The sequence below is a fragment of the Esox lucius genome, chromosome 1, assembly GCF_011004845.1.
Source record: "Esox lucius isolate fEsoLuc1 chromosome 1, fEsoLuc1.pri, whole genome shotgun sequence".
NCBI classification, from domain to species: domain Eukaryota; kingdom Metazoa; phylum Chordata; class Actinopteri; order Esociformes; family Esocidae; genus Esox; species Esox lucius.
In genome coordinates this window covers 28,332,526-28,351,110 of record NC_047569.1, presented here as the reverse complement: position 1 = coordinate 28,351,110, position 18,585 = coordinate 28,332,526, and the positions used below count along the sequence as shown (strand labels likewise).

Below are 18,585 nucleotides of genomic sequence, written 5' to 3'. Positions count from 1 at the left end.
GTACTAGGAATAATGTGCATTGGACATCTTCATAAAACCCACCAGGTGCACCGATAGCCTCGGACACCTTTACCCATGCCGTTTTCTTTATGTTTAAACATAATACATCTCTGGAAATCCAGACACTGCAATTATTAATGTTTCCAACTGTGTTGGTTGTAGTGAAGATTGCATGGTAGGGATATCGCGGACAAGAGGAACAGACACATTTTTCCTGATGCCAGGTATCCCATACTGCCCCTGAAACATGGTCAGCCGAATTTGTCTATGAAATGCCTAGTGGACAGGGCCCATTATCCCTTGTAGCAAGCAAATGTGAAATGTTTGTCAAATTTGTGGCTAAAGACCACCCACTTTTATTGACATATCCTGAGCGATCTTAAACAATGTCATGATATTATGAAAGAGGCCATACAATTATGAAATACATCATGATATTATGAAATGGGTCTTGAAATTATGAAATAGGCCATGATTTTATAAAATTTGAGCTGTGAACGTTAACGCGCGCACTTGCTAAAAAATGCTTAAAGCCGTAAATTTTTTGTCGCCATTGTGAACATTTGGCAGAATGGCCTTAGTTGTTTGTGATCCATTTGTGCTGGTTTGTGCCATAATTTTTTTTGTTTGTGCTGCTGTCATTCTTTTTATATCAAATAATATTTTATAGGTCATTCTGAGGTCACAAAGCTCATCAACTAGCACAAACGATTGAGCCTATTTTGAATCAATTTGGAGCAGGTTCGGTGGCTGGTGATGTCCCCGCCCCTGCAATGTGGGCATATATCTTTCAAGAAACAATAACATTTCCACATTTGATATGTTGTCTTTGTATGTTTTTCTATTGACTCTAGGGTTTAAATAATTTGCACATCATTGCATTCTGTTTTTCTCTACATTTTACACTGCATCCCAACTTTTTTGGAAACAGGGTTGTGTAGAGAATAGGCAACCTGGTCTCTTACGTCAATTTTAGGCAGGGGATTTCGTAAGATATATTACATGCAGTAAAATAACGTTTGAGTCGGAATGGAGAAAAAAAAAGCAGTAACGGGTTTGAACCAGCAACCTTCCATATTCAGGACAGGTACGCTACCCACTGCTCCAGTGAGGGACTTTTGGCAAGTAGTGTTGTCACAACATAAACATGAGTGATTTTCTTTGTAATCCTCACCCAAACCATAATCCTAACCTTAATCTCAGTGCTGTGATACCTAACCTTAACCCAAACCCTAACCTAAACCCCAAAGCTGTGTTACATAAAACCCTAACCAAACCTTAACCTAACCTTTTTTGTTTCCTAACCATAGCCCAAACCTTAACCCTAACCTTAACCTCGGTGCTGTGAGATCTAACCTTAACCCTAACCCCAGTGCTGTGATGCCTAATGTTAACGTAAAAATGCTTTTATAACATATTCTGGCGACCTTGCTATTGCTGTTACTCTAAATTCCCATGCTTAGTGTGGGTCAGTGGGTAAGGCGACTGCCTTCTCATCCAAACGTTGCTGGTTTGCAACACAGGTTAAACATTTTGTTTAAAAATTGTCTTTCATAGCGTTCGTAAATATCATACGTTTGTTTGGTGTTCGTATGTTATTTTACTTTTTTATAGCGCTCGTAACATTTGATACGTTGTAATAGCATTCATAAGATATGTTATGTTTTAATAATTTTGTTATGTATCATACGTTTTGGTGGCGCATTGTAATGTAAACGTGACGTCACATATTATACGAAATCGGGTGCCATGGATTTTTGTAAAATAGTCTACGAAGGTTCCTGAGACCAGGTTGGAAATGCAGCGCAGACCAGTACAACATTCCCAACGCATTGTTTTGGACTGCTCCATTGAGAATGAATGACTTCTGTCGTAACGCAATGCAGTTGATGCAGTCAGTGGACATGAGGCATAACAGTGTGTTAGTACTGGTACATCAGAACACTGTGCTGTTCCAAGTAGTTGGAATATCTACAAGAATACCAGCCTGCCTCCCCTCTCACCCTTTATTGAAACTGGTTCTGAGACACTAACCATACTCAGTGGAAATGACTACACTCCCTTTGAAAATGAACATTTTTATCAATTTCTCAGTGAACACAAGGACAATTAGCTGAAGTAAACTGAGTTTTATTGAACATTTGCTTTTATTAAGAACGTAAATGTCACGCAGCAGGTGTAGTGGAGTGTGTAGAAAGAACTTGGAGCCAAACGCAGGGAGGCGATAACGAAACTGTATTCTTAAATAAATGAAACACAAAGGCACGCTATAACCCGGCGATCAAAACGCTCAAACGAACGTGCCTCTCTCCACAATAGAAAGACATAGAACAATACCACACAAAGACACCCAGAAACACAGGAACTAATATAGGCAACCTAATGAGGGAATGGACACCAGGTGTGTGCAATAACAAGACATGACAGTGCCGTGGGAGGAGGAGCGGCGTGGCTAGAAGACCGGCGACGACGCGCGCCGAATACCACGTTGGGGGGGATGGCGCGCGTCCTCCACGCGCGTCCTCGTTACAGTAAAATGTTGGTCAACATCATTAGGATAAGAAAATAATAAATTTTATTCAAATGAGGTGTTGCAAAAATGAGTACAACCTTCAACAAATACTCCATAATTTTTAAGGACAGCATCAACACTTCTGGACATGGAGTGAACAAGTTGGCGACATTCTGCCACATCTATCTCCATTCTTGAAAAATTTGCTCTTTCAGAGTCTGGATGCTGGGTGGAGGATGATGCTCGACCTGTCTTTTCAGAACTCCCCATAGGTGTTCTATTGGTTTGAGGTCAGGTGACATACTTGGCCACTGAATCACTTTCACCCTGTTCTCCCTTCGTGGATGACACCCTTGCATGCCACTCATGTGCAGCACACGTCTTATCAAGTCATGTGAAACAGTCTTTCTACTGCTTCAGCTAACTGTGATGAACTTGCATGGCGATTTTCCTAAACACTTCTTAGGACAAAACGCTCACCTCAAGGTGTTAGCTCTCGTGGATGGCCTGGATGTCTCAGAATGCTTGCCACAAGTCCATCCGTTTTGAATTTTTTTTTATAAATGTTGCTACTATATTCTGATTAGCAATGCTTGCCTAATTGTCTTTTAGCCCTGACCTTTTTTCTGTAAAGAAATTACTTTTTTTCTCAAGACTCTCTTCCATGTGGTGCCATAATTGTCAGCATTGACTAGGAAGAGATTGAATATGTTAAATATCACCCTTAATTGTCAATTATGTTGCAGCATATTGTTTGATTGTTGTTAATTTGCATTTTACCAAGTTTAATTCCTGAAAGCTTAATTGGGGTGTACTCATTTTTGCACCATGGTCTGAAATCACTTTGTTCAAAAACTTTCAGTTTAGTTTTTTTGTACTGACAAATCTCATTTGCAACCAATGAACCAGATTTGCTGTAATCATTTATTATATAAGATTCCATAGAAAGTATTAATTCGGAAGAGAGACATATATTTTCTGAGACATGTGTTGAGGTGTACACGTTTATGCTGAGTATTGTAGATTCTGCCAGTCATTGTGGTAATTTGAGGGGAGAAATTTGAAGGCTATGATATACCCTGTTCTAATGGACCAACTTGGAAAAAGACAGCTCCTGCACTTATTTAATTTCAAATGAAGAACTGTCCATAGTTTTATATATTTATATTTATTATAAATGTATTTCATTTTGACTCCATTCCTCCATACTTTAACCCTTCCAGCTACAAACATTAAAAATAAGACTTAACACTTTTAATAACAAAATTAACCTACTTTAGTTCAAAATACCCCACTAAAAATGATAACAAGCATTCAATATAGAGATATAAATCAACGTTTATATGTTCAATCAATATGTCAAGACAAGCTAGCAAGTACATTTCAATATTTTCTTTATGTTTACCAGGTTTCATATGTTCCATAAATGTATCGTTTTAGAAATATGTTGTGTTCTTCCTGTCCAGGTTCACGGTGAGAACCAACACAAAGCAACCATATCTATCAATGTTACATTAACTGTCAATGCTCCTCACACTTCCATGACCATCAAAGATGTCACACCAAAGGTATGAGAAAAATATTCAAACCTTCTATTGTTGAAATAATTGGGAACCAGTGTTCAGTCCCTGACATAATAATTTGGTTTTGATTACAGGACAAATGTGCAATGGAAAAAGTGAAAGTGAGTTCCATGCTTTGTCATTATACTTATTGATATTATAATATAAAATAAAAGGTATTTGTTCACTTCAGGGAATCATATTATAATAAAGCATAATAATAGTATATAATGGTAATATAAGGTACTGTGATATGTAATACACATACAATGGATAAATGTCACTATTTTGACATAATGAGAACAAATTGGCTTGTGAAATCTAAATATGTAATTTCTCCAGGCCTCTGAAGAGTATCTTATCCAATGTAAAGTCATAGATCTGCAGGAAATCACAGTTAAGGCTGAGGCTTCGATCAGAGATGTTCAGGTTGGTAGATACAACTTTATTGACATATTCTGCAATACACAGGTGAAGCTTCCTGATTGTTTTGTGATTATCATTGTCAAAATGCTTTGTTCTGAGAATTATCATCTTCATCCTTACAGGATCAATCAGATAAGATTACTGCTAAAGCCACCCTGGGATTTGATGAAGACTATTTTGCAGCAGAGGAAAACGGATCTACGGTATTGGTTAGTGCACCTTGTAATAAATACAGTATAGAAATTCACCAACCCCTATTAAAATGTTCTTGTTTTGTTGCCTTAATTTCAGGCTGAAAAGCAACAAAAGGTAAAGATTTTGATAGGGGCTGGTGATTTCTATAACTACTATATGTACCTGTAAGAAACATTTATTTAATAAAAATTTCAAAAATGATTTTTTTTGTTTACACAATTTTTGAATATTTCCTTTACTTACTCTTTTTAGGTGGAGGTAAAGATTTTAAAACTGGCTGTTGAAAAATCCTTACCTGCTATCATTGGAGGGTCCATTGGAGGATTTTTGTTCTTGGCCATAATCATTGTCATACTTGTTAAGGTAATCACAATACAGTGGCCGGTATTCTAATTTACCTACAGTATCATGGCATAATTTTTCTAAACTTTCACTTTTAAATTTGCAGTGTGGCTTTTTCAAACGTCGCCAACAACTGGATGAATCAAGGGATTAGTGAGGCATGAGCAATGCAACTGTGTTCCACAGCGATAGCAGCCTCCATGGCTGTTACTGACTTTAAATTGTTTCTTTATTAAGTGCAGTTTAAGTATGATTTAAGTATGTTAAATATCATACATTTTAAAATTCCAATAATTGAATTAATGTGTTTTTATTGTAATATTTCATTTAAACTAACAATTCCTTAAAATGCATACATAATGACATTTGAAAACAGATTATTGTTAAATGTGACAAAGGCGCCCAATTCAAAATGCTTTTTTAAATGTGCTATTTTCTTATTTAAGGAGCCCTTTCTATGATTTCCAACATACAAACATAGATAATATCAAATGGATCAGAAATACGGTGTAGACATTGTTAATGTAAATGACAATACATCATACATGCACGTGGGCCATGTACACAAGTTGGAATGGCCTGTGATTTGAATTGTTTGCTTTGATTTGAATCCTGCCCTCAATCGGTTGCTAATTTCGGTTTCCATTGATTGTTGTTATGTCACTTTGTTCTCAACCAATTACACAATAAAGATTTTGATCTTTAATGTATTTCATTCATCGAGATCCGATGTGTGATAAAAGTGGTCCCTTAATTATTTTGAGCAATGTATAATAAAAATTTTATGGTTAATACATTGACCAGCCTATAGAAAAACCGAGAGTTTTTGGAAAAAGACATGGTCCTTTTCTTCAAGTGAATAGGCTACAAAATGGCACATTATTGTGGGTCTCTCACAGTGGTTCTGATAGGGTTAAACTAGGTGATTAGCAACATGGGGAAGTGCCAAGGATCTAAAACAGCACTCACTGTCTTTAAAATCTGATTCTTTCTGCTGCTTTGGGCTTGATTGCTATGTCTGACTGTTAAAGTCCCACCCCTTCATTAGCTTAAGGACAAGGAAATACATAAATAAAATAATACATAAATAAATACATAAAATAATACATTAATAAATTAATACAGAAATGTAAGATTATGGAAATGAATAAAAATAAATACAAAATTGTATGTTCAAGGAATTAAATAAATAGGGAAATAATATTTATTAATACTTTTAACTTTTTATGTATAAATATATTTATAGATTATTCATTTATTTATTTCAAATTTTGACAGGTTTGGCCCTCCATACATTTAACAACAAATGTAGCAAATACAAAAAAACTGCTTAAAATACTGACGAATCCCATTCAACAAATTCAATTATGCAGGGGTCTCTCCTCCGCCTCAATATTGCAATATTTGGTTGGTTCTTGTGCGTAGCCATTGTGTTGACATTTGTGCGTCAGAGAGATAGAAACAGGGAGAATTAGATTAGGCCCACAAAAATCTCATCACCCTGGGAATAATTGCACATAATAAGCAGCTGCTGGGTGGCCCACATAAGTAGGATCTGTACTTTTTTTTATATTGAGTGTCTACCAATTCGCAGGGGGGATAAACCTATAAGAGCAAAGCCCCAATTGCATCGCTCGACTCACAGAACTGAAGTTACGAAAGTAACTATCGTATCCTACTGTTCAACAGACATACTGACTAGACTATGCGCTGAGTTTGATATCAATGAACCAGCCATCAGATATTAGAAAAATATACAATTTTGAAAATGTTCTTTCTCAAGTTTTTCTTGTTTGTTATCTGATGGGAAAATTCCCCCTCCAGCTACAACCCCCAGCCCCCCCCTTGCAGTACGAGTGCTTCGATAACGTCACCTGACATAAAAGTGTCAATTATCTTGTTCATTACGCCATCTTAAAATGACTGTGACCCCTTTGGCCTTCCATAACACTCAGGTGTAGCATGCACCAATCAGACTGAACTAATGGCACCAGAAGTGGACAACAACATTGAAGGCCAGCTTCAAATTTCATTTTAATGTATTAAACTGTGTGGGTCACCCAAATTCCTTGGCTTATCCTGCCAGGTAATCTGCTGGTTCATGTGAATATTACTCTAACCAGGATTATGAATGGATTAGCTAATTAATTTTACTGAAATGTAAGACATCCACATGGAGATAAAAAATAACAGTTCAAGATCAAGGAGCAGTTCTGTCAGGTAAACAGATTATGTGCTTGGTTCACAGGAGTAAATTGTACCATTCCTACAACAGAAATTCACAAACTCACATTCCAAAAAACATGACAACACCGCATAAATAGGAACTTTTATTCTAATAGTACAACCCATACATCATTACTATATATACACACACACACACACGCACACAAGAATCACACTATTGTGTGTTTTGACTGGAATTCAATAGCAGCTTCAAGGGCCAGGCACATCAGGGACACAACAGGAGTAACAGCCAAACAACAGAATCCAGCTACTGCCCTCAGGGAGGAAAGCTTAATCCATAACATTAAGGCTACCATGGAAATAGATTTACTTCTATGACTTAACCTTTCCATCTCTTATTGAATGCAGCTAGTTGTGAGATGTCAGTTTGCATTGTTTTGTGTTTGATGATGTGCTTTACTTATGGCACCTATGAGGAAAAACCTATGGCTTCAGGATGCAGCGCTCAAGGAAATAAATTAGCTAAGAACTAAATTAAGCTACTCATCAAGTAAAAACAACAAATAAAACAGTCTGAAGACCATTGTTACAGCCCAGTGCTACACAAACCATTGCTAAATTCTATCCATACTTTCTAGTAGGTGTTTTTCTTAGCAATTTAACAGTGACTTTAAATTAAAACTTACAGTGAGGTGAGAAAGTATTAAATCTAACAGCATTTTAATTACTGTATAAAATACAATACATAGAGAGATATATTTAACGCTGAACATTTTTTTATACTAATACAATTGTTCAGATAAGGAGCTTTTGTTAATGTTTTTAATTCTTCCGTTTTGATTACTTAACCATGTGAAAATTCAAGCACTTTTCCTTTTTCTGAGGTTTTATAAGTTGCAGAATAGTGACATTATCTTAGACCATTTTCCCACACAGAATCCTTCCAGATATCCATGATACCTTTTCCTGTGATTATTCACTGTCCTCTTCAATTCAAATCACAAGCCTGCAACTGGTATTAAGTTGAGATACAGATGGCCAACTTCTTCTTTTTAATGTATTTTGATGTGCACAAATGCCCTGCTGTTAGAACTCTGTGGCCAAGTGTAAATATCCTGAAAGAGGAAACCAGGTTCTTGGCAATATAATCATTGTATAGCTGTTAAGTGCATGATGGCATAAAACCACAAGATGGGTAAATGGCATTATGAATGTTATCCAGTAACAGGACGTTTTCATTTGGAAGGATTTTGTATGGAAGGATGGTATAATGCCGGTCCCAATTTGTTTGCAAATTCATAAACCATTCAAGAAGCCTCAGCACCTTTATTCTCACATGATTGAACCCTAACATCTTAAAGTTAATAAAACACTTATTTGAACAACTGTATTGGTATAAGTATGCAATTGTATAATTACTATTTATCACTATCAATATTTTCTCATGCCACTGTATGCAGAAACGATTGCTAGTATAACAACTAGTTTTGATATAGGAGGATTTTACACAATGCACTGTTTTAAAAGAAATCTGGCATTGTGTAGTCATACAACATTTAAGGTATAGAGGGTAACTAAAATAACATTTAAGGCTTTATTTTCAAGGGTTATCAGGGAGGACAGGCCATAAATCTACCCTTACAGGAGTTTGCCGTTACCCCAGCTAAACAGATGAGAACATGGACTCAACACAGCATGCTAGACCCATATAAATAATTAAACAATTATATTTCTATGGCTAGACCCATTTAGAGCATGAGTTTGCAACCTGCATTTAAAAAAAGAACTGGACTGAATCCCAGTTCTCCTTTCTAGGTAGTACAGAGAATACACAGTGTTATGGAGCATTTGTAACCAGGTGGGAAGTCAGAATTTTCCACCTGACAAGGAAAAGTCCACTGGCAGTCACGCACAACCTCAGACTTCCACAACATGCTGACCTCTAAGGAAATTAACCCGATAACAGTATTTTCAACAGTTAAATGTAACAAAATATAATTTACAAAAAGCTATGTTTTTAACTGTAATGTTCTTACAAAAAGGATAGCTGTACCTACAGTTAATGGACAGCTTGTTGGCCAACTGGAGGTTCTCAAGGACAGTCAAACCATACTGTTAATCACAACGTGAAATAGTAAATTCCCACCTCCGACATGGTTACAAATGCAGCATTGGGCTAGCTAATGAAAAATCAGCTTACCACAACTGACACATACAGGCAAATACCCACGAGGAATGTATTCACTTGTTTACAGTAGTATAGTGGTGAAACCAGTGTCTTATGAGAAGAAAATAGCCTTTATTCCTCCTCAGGTATGTTCAGCTGTACTTGTCCCCTTGCAAGTGATCAACTCGGTCATTGCACATTAAGACCGTTCCTTTTAAGGTCAGGGGATTGATTCTATTTCACATAGTTAGACATGTAATGTTTTTCCAAAAAAAGTGATTTGTAAATGTTTAGCATACGATTTAGATTTTTTTTGTTCTCAAAATGAAAACCTCACCAGTAAAATTCAAGTAGTGATCATTAAATTAACAAATTACACCAGGCATTTAAAACAAAATCGCACTTCCAGAGCAGTGACTCGGAAGGTATTACCACACCGATGAGAGGACAGGACAAATGGCTGTATCATTCATTACCTTATTGTATATGGGGAAAGACTGAAGTAACAATATACTCAGTCCAAGATGAGGACATGATTCCTATTACCATACAAAAATACCCCTTCAGCAAATCAACAGTCTCATTGGATGTATTGACAACGGGGGGGACGCGTCTACAGTACATGGAATTCTTAGATGCATAATTGTAAATGTAAACATTGGAAAGGAAAGATGACCCCACGTTCAGCCGCAGCATGTGCAGTATTGGGTCAGTAATGTTGCTAAGATGGTTGGTCACAACTAGGGCAAAATTATGGCGCTTATCATCATCAGGACAGGAAGTAGTCCTACTGGGTTCTATACCTAGATCACAAGTGTATCACAGAAAATACTACAAGCAGCAGATCCCCACGTGGTGGTATGAGAAAGTATTACTCATCAATGGAATACAATCTACCTCTGGTCATCTGGCACAAAGGTTTAACATATACCTTTCTTAGGCATCGACAACCCTTTTCAAAACACAGATAAGTCAGCGATTGAACATTCAGAGCAGGAGCCAATAACTGAAGAACATTCAAATGATCCCTTGCCAGGTTTCTTAACACAGGGACACCTGAATGTAACCTTGAATAATTTACCAACCATAACAACTGATGAGGTTAGGACTTGTTTGCTATCTATATCCTAGGTGGTGGGCGTGGATATTTCTACCATTGCCTAGCTCTGGGCCCTGGGCCGGAGCTCTGCCCATGGGGGGTCTGTGCATCTTCCCCATGGCTCCGGGGTTCTGCTGGAATGCCTGGAACTCCCCAGCTAGGTAATCAGACACGTTCTGCTGCATCGGGTTGGTCGGACCCTGACCGGGAGCCCCGGGTCTGGCCCCCGGTCGGTACTGTGCTCCAGGGGCGCTGCAGTCTAGCGAGGCCCCTGACGGGCCCCCCTGGAAAGTCATGGGCAGGTCCTGAGGCCCGACACTGTCACTGTTGGCCCCTGGTAGGACGCTGCCCCACGGAGCCTGTAAGTAGCGCCCGTTGGTGTAGCCAGACATGTTGTTGGCCAGAGGGCCGTTGACCGGGGGTGAGGGGGTCGTCTTGTCTGACAGGTGTTTAAGGGGGAAGGGTTGCGCCTGGGACGCCAGTAGCTCATGGGAGTAGCTGAGGTTCTTGGCAGGAAAGCCAGGCCCAGAGGGGGCTTCTCTCCTGGGGTTCTTGCAGGGGTGGGCTCCTTCTGGCATGCTATGCATGTGAGCCAGCTGGTGCTGGTTCCAGGAGTGCTGCTGCTGAAGCTGCTGGAGCTGATGTTGCTGCTGTAACTGATGTTGCTGCTGTTGAACCTGTTGTAACTGCTGCTGCAGTTGTTGCTGCTTCATGTCAGTATGGAAAGCAGGCGGCATCCTGTTCGCGGCAGCCATGTTGGGCTGTAGGCCACCAGCGCCGGCATGGCCCTGGCCCCCCCCCGGGGCCTTCTCTGCAGGGCCCAGCAGGCAGGAGGGAAGGGGGCCGAGGTTGTGCGGCGTGTTAACCCTGGAGCTGGCATTGATGAGGAGGTTACGGCTGATGGGGCTGGGGTTGGCGATCTGGCCCTCGCACACCGAGGTGGAGCCCATGCCGGCCCGAGCCTGGCAGAACTGGTTGATTTGGTGCACAATGCTGCTCAGGTCGGTGCCTGGCCGGTTATGATGCAGGCCTGCTGCCATGGACAGTGGGATGGTGGAGGTAGATACGGTTACGTTTGGGGGCGCGTCTGCATCAGGCAGCTTCCGGGGGCCATATGGGGGTCCTTGGCCCGGCTGGGGCTGCTGCAGGGCACCGGGGGCAGGGGGAGGGACCGGGCCTGCACCGGAGGGGAGGGGCTGAGACGAGGGAAGGCCCTGGGAGTGCTGCAGGCTAGGGGGCTGAAAGTGTTGCAAACTGGGCGGCTGGGCCTGGGCGACGTCAGGCAGGGGTCGAACGCCCCGGGGTTGAGGCTGCGATATGGGCGCCTGCAGACACTGCGGGTGTTGCAGGGCCTGGGAACGTTGCAGACTAGGTGGAGGATGGGCCTGGGCAACCTCAGCCAGGCGGCGGAGACCTTGGGCCTGTTGCTGCTGCAGTAAGGCTTGTTGGTGGGGAACAGCCTGGTGCTGTAGCGTCGGAGGATGAAGAATGTGCTGCTGTACAGTTTGTGGCCGAGTTTGATTCTGCTGCTGCTGTAAAGTCTGCGTGTGAGGCAAACTCTGCTGACGCTGCAAAATCTGCGGGTGCACCAGATTCTGCTGTTGCCGCTGTAAAATTTGAGTGTGGGCCATGTTCCGTTGTGGTAAAGTTTGAGGGTGAGGCATGCTCAAAGTCAAGGGATGAGCCATGTTTGGCTGCTGCTGTAGAGCCTGCTGCTGTAGAGCCTGCTGTGGGTGTGAGTGGACCTGCTTCTGGGCCAAGGCCTGGGACTGGGTTTGAGATATGCCCTGGAGGTGGGTGACGGGCTGGGGGAGGTTTAAAGTGCTCTGAGCGACATAAGGCCCACTGTGGGGGTTCATGGCTGCTTTGGGGAGCAGACGGGCTCGGCTGCCGTCTGCGTCTTTGAGGACACCTTTACCGGGTGCTGTACGGAGTACGGCCAGAAGGCCTGCTCTGGCGCTGCTGACCTGAGATGGGTACGGGCTGTGGCGCTGGCTAGAAATGGACGTGTCAAGCCCGTTCACTGTGCGGCGGATGTGCTTCCTCTGAGGAACTTTGACGCTGTTAGGAAAGATCTTGATGGTTAGTGGTTTGTTGGCAACTTTTTTAGCATAGGCATCCAATTCCGCTGGGGTTGGATAGTTGGCAGATTTCATCTTCTGTGTAGTTTCCCCTAGGATGCCGACAAGGACATTTAGGAAAGATTTTAGCCAAAGATTTAGCAGACACTTCTCCAGATTGACTAGAGCATACAGTTTCATACTGGCCCTGTGGCAATCAATACCACAACCCTGGTAGTGCAAGTGCCAAACTCTACCAACTGAGGTATACAGAACCTTCTGAAGGTTAAATCGGTTCATTAAAGTGACAGAGCAGGAAATAATTACCCCACCGTGGGAACAGGAAATTTGTGATTTCTACAATTAAATGAGAGATAAATACTTACATTTCTGAAGTCCAGTGTTCATCTGCCTGTGGGAGAGAAGTCGGGTGGTAGGGTCACCTGATGATGCTGGCAGACAGGCCAGCATGTCACTCTTCCACTAATGCAACATGGGAAATGCTCTCCTCACCATGCTGAGACACATACACACACCAATTTGAACATGTAGCCATTAAGCTTACTTTCTTTACATTATTTTGTGACCTTTCTAAAACTTAAAGTCATTAGTCTGTAATCAGCTGTCATCTGTTCCTCCGCCTTCTACTCTAGCACACACCCTGCCCTGCAGCTAGAGACAGCAAGCAGCAGGGTTAAGATGGATACGCCTTTAGTCTTTTTCCAGGGCACAGCAGGACAGACTGCATGGTGGCTAAGTGCTACAGAGCCTCCAGCTGGCTCCTCCAATATCTTTGTGTTCCAAATGACACCATTTTCAAGTGTCCCACAGTTGCACATTGCTGAAGGAAAAACGGTATGATTCAGGATAGAACGTCTGTTCTCCAAGGGGTTTGTGTCATTGTCACTCATTTTCAATACAGAGTATTGCAAAACGGTGTCTTGTTATGTAATGGTTTGACTGTAACCAAAGTAAGCTATATCTGTTAGAATCAAGAATTACCAATGATTTGAGCCTGCCATTTAATATACTACATCAGGTTAGTGTATTCAGCTGACTGGTCCTTCAGCATGGCTGAGATGTAATTGCAAAAATATTATCAGTCTGATGACCAAAACTAATTGCATCATCACTCGGTGAATGTCAGTAACATTACTCATTAATTGAACGTGGCTCTGGCCTGGGTAGGGCTTCACTGATTTCTTTATCTGATATGGCAGAATAAAAAATAAAAAAAGAATGACAAAGAGTATTCTTAAATACAACTAGTATTCGATATTCTTAAATACAGCTAGTGTCATCAAAGAGCAGGAATATTTGTTAATGGTCAACATACTACAAATAAGGACTACTGCTAGGTAGCTAATTGCTACTTTCATATAAACTAGTTTCTGAAAAAGTACAGTATAGACTTAAACACTGTTATTGTAGCTGTAAATTACAAGTACATGACAAGATAATCAGGTAGCTAGCCGGTTAAAATGAAAGTAAGCTAGCCGGTTAAAATGAAAGTAAGTAAACTAGCTACTGGCGAGGATGAATGCTAACCAGCTAGCGGTATACCTCGAGTATAGCACCACAAAGCATTCAAACAGTGATTGAACACTTCTTTGTGCTGCTAACGAGTAATGTTAGCTATCAGCTAGGCTAACCAATCTAAGCTAGTCTTAGCTAGCTACTGTAACAATCACAATTGTCTTCTGGTAGTTTACAAAAAAAATGCAACATGAAACACTGAAAAATTATAATAAGCATAATACTTACTGCAAGTCAAAAGAAATCAAGAGAGGGGCATTTGCGAAAACATCGTTTTTGCGAGATGATCTTACATTGATATTTTGGTTACGTTGGTAGCTCGCTCTTACTGCTATTTGTTCAGTACTGCTTGCTTTCTGCGGCAGCAACTTTGAAAACGCATGCGCAGTAGGATCTCAATAGGACCTCTAATTCTGCATATTTTAGAGGTGCCTACTCAATGCCAGACTAATAATCCAATGATAAAAGATGACAGTGAAGGGACTCCACGTGCAAAGAAAAAAATGTTGCATTGTAATTTTGTACCAGGTAAATTATTCAGTATTTATTGTGTAAATTTCTCATGTACATATCCCATGAGTTATTACATTTCTATCTTTTTTATTAGTCTATTCCCATTTCTTTCTCCATTTTAATCATCGCTGGAGAAGAAAGAAAGCATGTCACTGTGAAAAAAATTGTCAAATTACATATGACTGCAATGTACTTGGATTTTACATGTCATAAATGTTACAACTAGTTTTGATCCTACCATCCCCAGATTGTATTTCAATATATATTCTACATACGGTTACGTCAATTACATATTATTGCAATTAGACAAAAAACACAGATACTTTTTATAATTTAATGTTTAGTAAAGATTACATGCAAAAATTTAACAAAAAATAACCCATTTACATTGACACAAAACTGGCAGCATTTAAGTAAATGCCAGCAGTATCTGACAACAAAATTAATTTCACACAAAATTACAAAAAAATTACAAAAACATTTTCGCATTTTCTCAAGGCTACAGAATCCTTAGTGGTTTGTCTACAAGTGTGCATTTGGTCATGAAGCCACAATATAACATATCTAAATTACTGCTGCTACACAACAACATTTTCACAGTATTTGCAAAGTCTTACAATGACTGTAATGAAGCAAGTGAAGTCTAATGAGGAATAGAACAAAAACAAAACAACTTTAACAGTCCTTCATAGTAGTTGTATTCATTTTTCATTTGATATATAAATAAAACAAACATTATTGTCTACGAAAAGGAAATGATCAAGGATCAATAAAATGCAAACACAATTAAAGTCAACAATGCCAAAAATGTTTTCAATGTAATTTTTTGCTTTCAAAAGCAGCTTAAAAATGAACTTCTTAGACAATTATGCTGTGTTATAGGGATTATAATGCACGGTCAAGAATATTTTATAAGCCAATCACAATTGAGTATAAAAAAAATATATTATGCAAATACGGACAACGGAAATGCTATGGAAACAAGTTACTGTTTTCCAATGAGACTCCCATCCCCCATTTCTACATTCCACTGACCTCTTTAGTGCATCTATGCCATGGTATAAGCACTGATAACTTATTTGTTCTATGATAAAGTCATTGAGCAAATACTAAAACTGTAAATTTTGGTTAAAATCAGTGATATTATGGCATCCACATACTTTAAAATGAACAATCTGCCATTTCTTAGTACCAAGGGCTACTTGTCACCTTTAAGATTACAACCTACCTTTGATACTAAACAAGAAGCAGGCAATTTGTCTATTATCTATACTATGGCCAACAACAATACCAAAAAAAAAAAGCAATATACAATGATTGTAATTATACTTCTTGGAATGAGATCAACAAACATAAACATGGAGGTAATGTGTAACGACAATAGTGTAAAATAATACACCCTTCACAATTATATATCATTAAAAGCAACATAAATTACAAAAGAAAATCAACAGCATTGTTTTCATAGGAGTGATGTCGATCTTTGACACAAGCATATGATAGTCTTCTGTATTGATTTGTGGACCCACCCTGAAGAGCTCTTGTAACATGGCTTAAAATAGACGTATACATCTCCCTCTATATGTATTTGTACAGTGAAGCTAAGACTTTATTTGGCTCTGTACTCCAGCATTTTGGATTAGTAATGAAACCCTCAATTGATGCAACATTACAGAATGTCACCTTTAGATGCATGGTATATTCAGATATCCATGCTTCACTATTTAGAAATCAAATGCACAAAATATATGATCACTGGAGTTAAGGTAAGACTTTTCTGAACACTTCTAAATTATTCCTGAGAATGCCTTAATTAAGAACAAATCATGAATGCATCATGAATAATAATGACTGAGGATCCCTGTCGAAGTCCTCATGGTGACCTCGTACCGCAATCAGGAACAGGAGAGGTTAATATTCCTGGGTATGATCATAATTATTCATTATCCATTCATGATTATCCATAATCATGGTATCTACATCAATGAAACTTGCGTGTTCAGAAAGAGGGGAGTGTATAGTTACTATACATAAATACAAAAATAATAAGAACCAATATTGCGATAAGCCAAACTGATTAAATAACATGAAACAGCATTTAACAGAATAAACAAAACCACTTTAAACCCTATACATATCTTTAAATATAAGTTCCTGTATAATAACAAAAATTACATGGAGCAACGACTAGTGTTTGGCTACAAGTAACTGTATTTTTCAAAACAGAAATCTTTTCCAACACATTGAGTTACTTTGATAACATACCTTCCATTTAAACTTCACAGAAAGTTCTGTATCGGTTCCTTAAACGTACTTCAAGATGTAAGCAAATCACTGTTTGATATAGCCTGACAATCAGGTTTGTATAATAGTAATAATACGTAATTATTGTTGCTTTAAAAGGAAAGTATGTTTGGTAAAACGTGTTACGCAAAACAGTGTTTATAATAAACTAAGAACACGATTTCTTGTTGTGTTGGAGCAATTCCCAGTTATCTAGATTATATTTTGACCAACACAAAGACTAGATACATTATTTGAGGATGGTAAGCAGTGAGCACCAGGTTTCAGATAGCACTTGATACAACATGTCATCTGATTGTGAAAACCCATAACTCATCATGAAGGACAGAAATAAATTAGTTCAATATATATTTAAAAAAGTCAGAGATGGTGACTATAAAGTATTAGATGGGTCAGGTAAGAGTACAACTTCAGAAGAAAATCACTGAGATGATTAAATCTTTACAGGTAACTTTTCACTGATGTGGAATGGTAAGTTAGTGACTAGACAGAGGTATACATGGAAAAGTTCATTTTTGACAGTAATTCAAATCAAAAAGTGACATCTTCACATATTCTAGGTTCATTACACATCAAGTGAAACATTTCAAGTTTTGTTTTTGTTTCAATCTTGATGATTACAGCTTACAGCTCATGGAAATCTAAATATTAGAATAACATTTATAATACAGGAATGTCAACCTGAGAAGAGCTCTAATCAGCTAATTAACTCCAAACACCTGCAAAGGTTTCCTAACTATATTCAATTATGAACTCAATACTTGGTTGGGGCGCCTTTTGCACACATTACTGCATCAATGTGGTGTGGCATGGAGGCAATCAGCCTGTGGCACTGCTGAGGTGTTATGGAAGCCTAGGTTTGCTTTGATAGCGGCCTAAAGCTCATCTCTGTTGTATCAATTTTCTCCTCAGGGTTTAGGTCAGGCTAGTTGGCTGGCCAATAAAGCACAGTAATACCATGAGCAGCAAACCAGTTACCAGTCGTAACTGTGGGCAGGTGCCAAGTCCTGCTTGAAGAGGAAATCAGCATCTCCATAAAGCTTATGAAAATGGAAGCATGACGTGCTCTAAAATCTCCTGGTAGACGGCTGCATTGACTCTAGACTTGATAAAACACAGTGGACCCACACCAGCAGATGACATGGCAACTTCACTGACTGTGGAAACTTCACAGTGGACTTCAAGCAACCTGGACTCTGTGCCTCTACAGTCTTCATCCAGACTCTGGGACATTGATTTCTCTATGAATCATCTGAAGAGAAGACTTTGGACCAATGAGCAACGGTCAAATAATTTTTCTCCTCTGCCCTGGTAAGACGCTCCTGACATCTCTGGTTCAGGAGTGGCTTGACACCAGAAATGTGACACATGTAGCCCATTTCCTGGACACGTCTGTGCGTAGGGGCTCTTGATGCGCTGGCTCCAGTCTTAGTTCACTCCTTGTGAAATCGGCTTTGCTTGACAATCCTCTCAAGGCTGCGGTCATCCCTGTCGCTTGTGCACCTTTTCCTACCACACTATTCCCTTCTAGTCAATTTTCCATGAATATGCTTTGATACAGCACTATGTGAGCAGCCAGCCCTTCAGCAATGACCTTCTTTGGCTTACCCTCTTCGTGGAGGTTGTCAATGTGTGACTTCTGGACAACTGTCAAGTCAGCAGTCTTCCCGACGATTGTGGTT

At 39.5% G+C, this 18,585-nt stretch overlaps 2 protein-coding genes across 2 annotated transcripts in view; one reads left to right on the top strand and one right to left on the bottom strand.

Moving 5' to 3' along the window:
• The window catches only part of itgae.2 (integrin, alpha E, tandem duplicate 2), a 44,306-nt gene extending 38,544 nt beyond the window's left edge, over positions 1–5,762 (top strand). The window contains exons 29-34 of the mRNA XM_034293553.1: positions 3,979–4,080; positions 4,170–4,196; positions 4,417–4,503; positions 4,623–4,709; positions 4,948–5,058; positions 5,144–5,762. Coding sequence (XP_034149444.1) covers positions 3,979–4,080; positions 4,170–4,196; positions 4,417–4,503; positions 4,623–4,709; positions 4,948–5,058; positions 5,144–5,191 — 462 coding nt within the window. The 3' untranslated portion in view covers positions 5,192–5,762. The remainder of the gene's footprint in view (positions 1–3,978; positions 4,081–4,169; positions 4,197–4,416; positions 4,504–4,622; positions 4,710–4,947; positions 5,059–5,143) is intronic.
• A 1,592-nt stretch (positions 5,763–7,354) lies between these two features.
• fam222bb (family with sequence similarity 222 member Bb) lies at positions 7,355–14,456 on the bottom strand. The gene is made up of 3 exons (XM_010871187.5): positions 14,315–14,456; positions 12,937–13,067; positions 7,355–12,663 (listed from the first exon to the last, which is right to left on the bottom strand). The coding sequence occupies exons 2-3, from the start codon at positions 13,019–13,021 to the stop codon at positions 10,508–10,510; spliced, it is 2,241 nt and encodes a 746-aa protein (XP_010869489.4). The 5' UTR covers positions 13,022–13,067; positions 14,315–14,456; the 3' UTR covers positions 7,355–10,507.
• Positions 14,457–18,585: the final 4,129 nt, after the last annotated feature.